We start from the raw sequence: 6,263 nt of genomic DNA on the forward strand, positions 1-6,263 counted from the left end.
AAAGGTTTAAACCCAGCGCCGATGTGCTCAGACTTGTGGGGCTTGACGGGAGGTGGTGGGGGAAATCTGGGGGCCAAGAGTAAGGTGGGGAAATCCCAGGCTCAGCCAAGAGGCCTGGGAGCCTCCGCCTTCACCCCAACTCCCTTCCCCATCACTTCTCTGGCCTTCAGGTGCCTTGGGGAAGGCCAGGGAAGACTTCCCCAGCATGAGGGGTTGGATTCTCTCTTGGTTAAAGTCCCTGCTCCCTTCTCAGCGCAGGAGCCTGGTTGCTCTACGGCTCAGGGTTGAGGTGTAGAGGCTAAAACCTCATAGAGGCTACTGCCAAAATCAGGCTCTTGCTGAATACCTTGTGAATGCCTGGTACTACGGGAGGCCCTGGGAGTACAAAGTCTCTCGTAAGAACTAATCTTGACTTTAAGGATTGCCTGATTTAGGATTTGTGGACTTTGTTGACTGGGGACATCCAATTTTTAGAGAACAGTTTCTAGGAATTTTATCTGAAAGATGTGCACAAAGATTTAGGTTCACAGTGGTGATATTCATAAAATGAAAAATTGGAAATAGCCTTAATGTCCAACAATAGGATATCAGTTAAATACATGATGAGATAAATAGAATATTATGCAGTCATTCACGAGGCAGCAGGTGGATATTGATACGGAAAGATGTTATGAAGTGAAAACAATATGCAGAACAATATTTGTATATCAAATACATACATATATATATTTTAAAACCTGGAAGCTAATACACCCAAAAGTTGACAGTGGATATCTGAGTGCTCTTTGCAATATTTTTCTTGTTCTGGATTTTCCTTTTCTAAAATTTCTACAATAAATGTGCATTTCTTTTGTGAATAAAATAGTAATATTTTATCAATTTTTAAATTATTTGATAGTTATTAAAATATAAATAAAAATAATAATGACAGAAAGGGCAATTTTACTAGCTGTGCCCATCTCCTTTCCCAGCCTCCTCTCCTGACTCGATTCTTGATCACCCCCATCAACATGGGCCGCCTAATTTCATTTCAGTTATTTACTAACCTCGAAGTACTGTAAGGCGAGGTAAAGATGAATAATCACCTTTTCCAGGTGATCTTAATGCACGCCAAATTTTGAGATGCGTTTACTTCCCAAACTTATTTATTCCCATTTAATTAATAATTTCATCCGTTTATTTCTAACTCGTGGTGTTTATTTTCCTTTAGGTACGCATGCGCACTCCTGGTGGCTAGAGACGGCCGCTCGCCCCGACGGTCCCGCCTCCTGGGGCCGACGATTGGCCGGCTCTGCCAGCGCGCTCATGATTGGTGCGCCGGGCCGGGCCTCGCTGCCTGTCAAAGTTCGGAAAGCGGCGGCGGGCAGCATGGCGGCTGCCGCGGCCGCGGACTCGTTTTCCGGCGCCGACTCGCCTGCCGTGCGGTTGCCGCGGTCGCCGCCGCTCAAGGTGCTGGCGGAGCAGCTGCGGCGGGACGCGGAAGGCGGCCCAGGCGCGTGGCAGCTGTCGCGGGCGGCGGCAGGCCGCGGGCCGCTGGAGCTGGCGGCCGTGTGGATGCAGGGCACGGTGGTGGCGGCGGGCGGCGGCGAGGCGCTGCTGCGGGACCCGAGCGGGGTCTTCTCGGTGCGCGGCCTGGAGCGGGTGCCGCGCGGGCGGCCCTGCCTCACCCCAGGTAATACCGGAGCCTCGCCGGCGCTGCTTTCCTCCTTTCTGCCGCGAAGTTGCCGAGGCCAGATTCGAACCCGGCTTTGACACTTCGTACCTCCCGGGGCCGGGGCTGTGCCACCTCGGGCCCGTGCACTCGCCCGTCCCCCGCCTCACTACCCTTCCTTCCTGTCCCTCCCTCGGTCAGGCTTCCTGATGATAAGCATCACCTGCAGCACGTTTAAAAATGCAGGTTCCAGGGACCCTCCCAGCCCTCATAGAGGGCCTCTCCAGGGGAGGGACCCCGGCATCCATATTTGTCACAAACCCCTCCCCACACGTGATTTTCTTTTCCCCATCAAGTTTTGGGAAACACTGTCCTAGGAAACTTCTGCTCGTCCTTAACGTCTGTACTTAAAGGTACCTTTCTCAGGGAAGCCCTCCTGTACCTCTCCTTCCTGAAACTGTCTTTGTCTGTTAATAGTTCACTAATGTTTGCCCCTCCTAGACCACTGCTGCTCAAACTTGAGTGTGCATCACACTCACCTGGAAGGCTTGTTGAAGCTCAGGTGGCTGGGCTCCACCCTCAGGGTTTCCGAGTCGGTGGGGCTGAATTTCTGACCAGCTCTCCAGTGATGCTGATGCGGCTGGTCTGGCGGCTGGTCTGGGGGCCGGCCTGGGAGCCACGCTTTGAGAAACACTGGATCAGACTGAGCTGCTGGAGGGCGGGAGCTGTGTGGTTCTGACAGCTGTATCCTCAGCATCGGGCCCCGTGCCTGGCCTGTAGGGCTCTAGGAGCCAGTTGTTTTGAGTGACAGGCATTGGGCACCCCAGATCTCATGTCACTCATCACTGGGGTGTTAACTGAGCATGCGTTGGACATCAGGCCCCATGTGTGGCACTGGGCTGCAGCTCCGACCCAGATAGATACGTCCTGGCTGGGGGACAGACTGGCAGTAGATTTCCCAGAGGATCGTTGATCCCCGTGGAACCGTAAGGAGGTGGTCCAGGGAGGCTTCTGGGCCAAGGAGGTCTGAAGGGTCAGTGGGCCTTTCCTCTGCTTGGTTCCCTCTCCCGTGAAATCAGGCCAAGTTCACTTCCTTTTAAGAGCCCTTCCTGCTCAGAGTCTTGGACTCTAACCAGGTAGGTCCCAGGCCTGTCCTGAGCTGCTTCGGACTCAGACTTAGGTTGAGTTCCTGGCTCCACCCCTTCCCAGCTGAGTTGCCTGGAGCACGTTTCTTAACCTTTCTGGATTTAGGATCTCTTCTTAAAAAGGGGATAATAATTCCTCCTGTTGGGTGGATTCACAGCGCTTAGCTGCTTAGCTCATAGTAAGGGTTCAGAAAATTTGACTCTTGTTATCCCCTGTAACTTGCTGCTGCCCCCTCCTCCCCTTACCCCTCAGCGTCTGCCCTCGGCTGCAGCCTTAGTCTAGCACAGGGTCGGCAAACTGCAGGCTGCCTCTTTTCACGTGCTTTGCAAACTATACACGGTTTTTACATTTTTAAATGGTTGAAAAAAATCATGACACATGAAAATTATATGAAATTCAAATGTCAGTGTTCATAAGTGAAGTTTTATTGGAACGCATTGGTAACTTACCTAATGTCCAGGGCTGCTCTTCTACTACATCTACAGAGTCGAGTAGTTGTGACAGAGACCTTATGGACCGAAAAGCCTAAAATATTTACTGTCTGGCCATTCGCAGAGAAAGTTTGCCAACCCTTGGCTTTAGCCTTGGCCTAGTGCATAGCCCATGCTGCTTGGTGTCTTGGCCCCCAGCCAAAGCCCCTCGAAGGCAGGCTTGGGCAGTCTCCATGTCTGGTCCCAGGCCTGGCATAAGCCTGGCACCCAGTAGGTACCTCAGTGTTTGAACGAATGGGCATCAGTGAACCTGTCTGACACACCGACTGGCCTGAATGCCCCCTAGCAGGGCCATGTCATTTCTTCTTGCTGTTTAATGCCAAGTCTTGCTTGACAAAACTGAGTCACTGCCTCCAGACAGGGAGCCAGGGAAGTAGGCAGGCCACTAAAACACACATAATATTGTAGGCATGAGCACAGGGCGCTGTGGCACAGAGCAGGGACAGCTGATCCAGGCCGAGGGGTCAGGGAAGGCATCTTTGAAGAGGCAGCCCTGAAGGCTGTGTTGGAGTTATCTGTGGGGACCAACCCCCCTGGGTTGCCTGGGACTGAGAGGGTCCTAGCATGTGGGACTTTCCGTGTTAACGCCGGGACAGTCGGGCACCCTGGGTCTGTGCAGCTCCCTGGAACGGAATGTGCAAAGGCTTGGAGGTGAGAGGGCTCGGTGCCTTGGGGGAGCCTGGGGCAGCATGTAGGGCAGCGGTGAAAGGTAGGAGGGTCCCGTCCTGACCAGCTTCAGGGGCCACCTGTGGAAGGACCTGCCTGCTTGAAGGTGGACTTGAACTCTACTCACTGCGCCTGTGCACCAGTGCCGTTCCCCGCCCCCTTCTCTGGAGTATCCAAGAGGTTGTTTCCATAAACCCCAGGTGCAGAGTTGAGTCAGAAACTCTCCCTGCCCTGGAGTTGCTCCCAGTCTGCAGGGGCAGCAGAGAATCAAAGGTGACCTAGTCTCACTGTGATCTGGCAGGTTCTGGAGGCAGTTGGATTTGAGAACGACGGCCACAGCAGTGGGGTGGGGATGGGTTTGAGGAGAACAAAGCCTGCAGAAGACCAGCTGGAGCCATTGGAGTGGTCAGGGCAACTTAAGGGAGGGGATGTGTGTCGGGAGGAGAAGGGCAGGTGGTGGGAGCTGCTTTGCGGGGAAAGGGATAAGGTGGCGGAATGAATGGGACCTCACCGGTTTGTGTGATCTCATGCCCCCGAGCTCATCCGTCTAGCGTGTGCCCTCCTAGCGGATCCCCCTGGAACCTGCCTGGTTGGCGTGTCCTTGGGCTCTTGCTTTCCCGGGTCTCAGTCACCTGAGGGCTCCTTCTCCACCAGCACGTTAGGGCCGTACAGAGGGATGGCAAGTGCATTTTTTAGAACTAGGCTTTGTCACTGGGGCCCAAGTAGAATCTGGAACTGAGTTCAGAGACACTGAGCTACCCTGCCAGGGGCTGAGCACCCGAGGGTCAGGGGTCAGCTTGCCTGGCTTCCTTCAGTCAAAGCCCTGGGCCCCACGTGCAGTGCGATAAAAGCGGCCTCGCAGGCACAGGCAGAGGGGGCTGGCAGCGTGCCTGCCCTTCCTGCAGTGTTCGGAGTTTTCTTTTACACAATCGAGTTTGTGTGATTAAGACTGGCCAAGTTTTGCTTTCAAGGAGAGAGTCACTTCCCCAAGGGAATGGGAAGAGAATCATGGTTAATATGTCATTAGATCATCCCGGTGGCAGCCTGCCCTTTTGTGGATTTGCTTGTGTGTGCCCGGCAGTGTCAGGATAAAGCTGGAGGTGGCAGGGATGAGTCCTGGGCAGCTGGCACAGTGGGGGCCTCGGGGATGCTGCCGGCCCAGCTTTTTTGGCAACGTCGAGGGAGAACTGGATTTGCTTTGGGGCTGTCGGGGGCTGTGTCTGTGCAGAAAGAGGACCCGTCCTGTGCACAGAGACCAGTCACATACTCTAGTATTGAGCAAGGAACAGGATTAGAGAAAAGCTTGGGTTTTCTGCCCCTGCCTTAGAGCAATCTAATTATAACTCATACTCTGATGCAATAGTCTCTTCCATTTCTTGGGCATGGTTACTTTGTGCACGATGATCTCATTTAACATATTAAAACCAGAAACCAAAGATGATACAGATATCATCCTCCAGGTTAAATGCTGTAATTAATACACGTGTACATCCCAATCACTGGCTACCTTGCATTTTGATATCTACTATCTGAATGCTTTTATGTCTCTGACTTCCCTCTCTCTGATAAAGTTAGACTCTCTGAAGGACTGGATCTGTTTGCTCCCCACCCCTTTACGATGAACATAACTACGGGCTTTTCTTCTTTTTCCAGGAAAGTATGTGATGGTAATGGGAGTGGTTCTGGCCTGCAGCCCTGAGCCGTGCCTTCAGGCTGTGAAGATGACCGATCTCTCCGATAATCCCACCCATGAAAGCATGTGGGAACTAGAGGTGGAAGATTTACAGAGGAGTATTCCTTAACGTTGAAACCACCCTTAAAAACAGCTAGAATTTCTGAAGCAGTTTAGGTTCTTAAACCCTCGTGGATTTCACAGACATCGTTCAATGCATATTTCTCAAAAGTTTCTCCACTTTGCTTTGGTTGACCCGGGCGTCCGCATGCAGGAATTCGAGAGAACGCTGGGATGCTTGAGTTAACACGCCTCTGCTGCCCCTTGCTTTGACCGTGTTTGCTGATGAAAAGCAGATGCTGTGTGTTTTTTTATTTTTTCTTTTTGGTTTGTGTGTGTTAATTCTCTCTCTCTTTCTCTCAAGTACACAGAAATCTCATGTTGCATTTTCCAAATTTTACGAGTGATGATACTTTTTCCGTGACTGCTGCATGTCCGTTTCACGACGCAAAATTTGAATCTCGGGTGAAAATTTGAATCTCAGGCATTGCCCGTGGTGATTAAAGTGCGGTTACGGGCAGGAAGACAGACTGCGTAGAAAAGGAATGACATCATGGTTCCTTGTCGTCTTCATTAA

General features: G+C 52.1%; 1 protein-coding gene across 1 annotated transcript; it reads left to right on the forward strand.

Annotated features, from left to right (window-relative positions):
* The first annotated feature begins 1,305 nt into the window (after nt 1-1,305).
* Nucleotides 1,306-5,979, forward strand: RMI2 (RecQ mediated genome instability 2). Its single transcript, XM_012647541.1, has 2 exons — nt 1,306-1,672; nt 5,608-5,979. Exons 1-2 carry the CDS (start codon nt 1,306-1,308, stop codon nt 5,754-5,756), a joined length of 516 nt encoding a protein of 171 aa, XP_012502995.1. The 3' UTR covers nt 5,757-5,979.
* Nucleotides 5,980-6,263: the final 284 nt, after the last annotated feature.

Source organism: Propithecus coquereli, unplaced genomic scaffold (genome assembly GCF_000956105.1).
Source record: "Propithecus coquereli isolate 6110/MARCELLA unplaced genomic scaffold, Pcoq_1.0 Scaffold27, whole genome shotgun sequence".
Taxonomy (NCBI): Eukaryota; Metazoa; Chordata; class Mammalia; order Primates; family Indriidae; genus Propithecus; species Propithecus coquereli.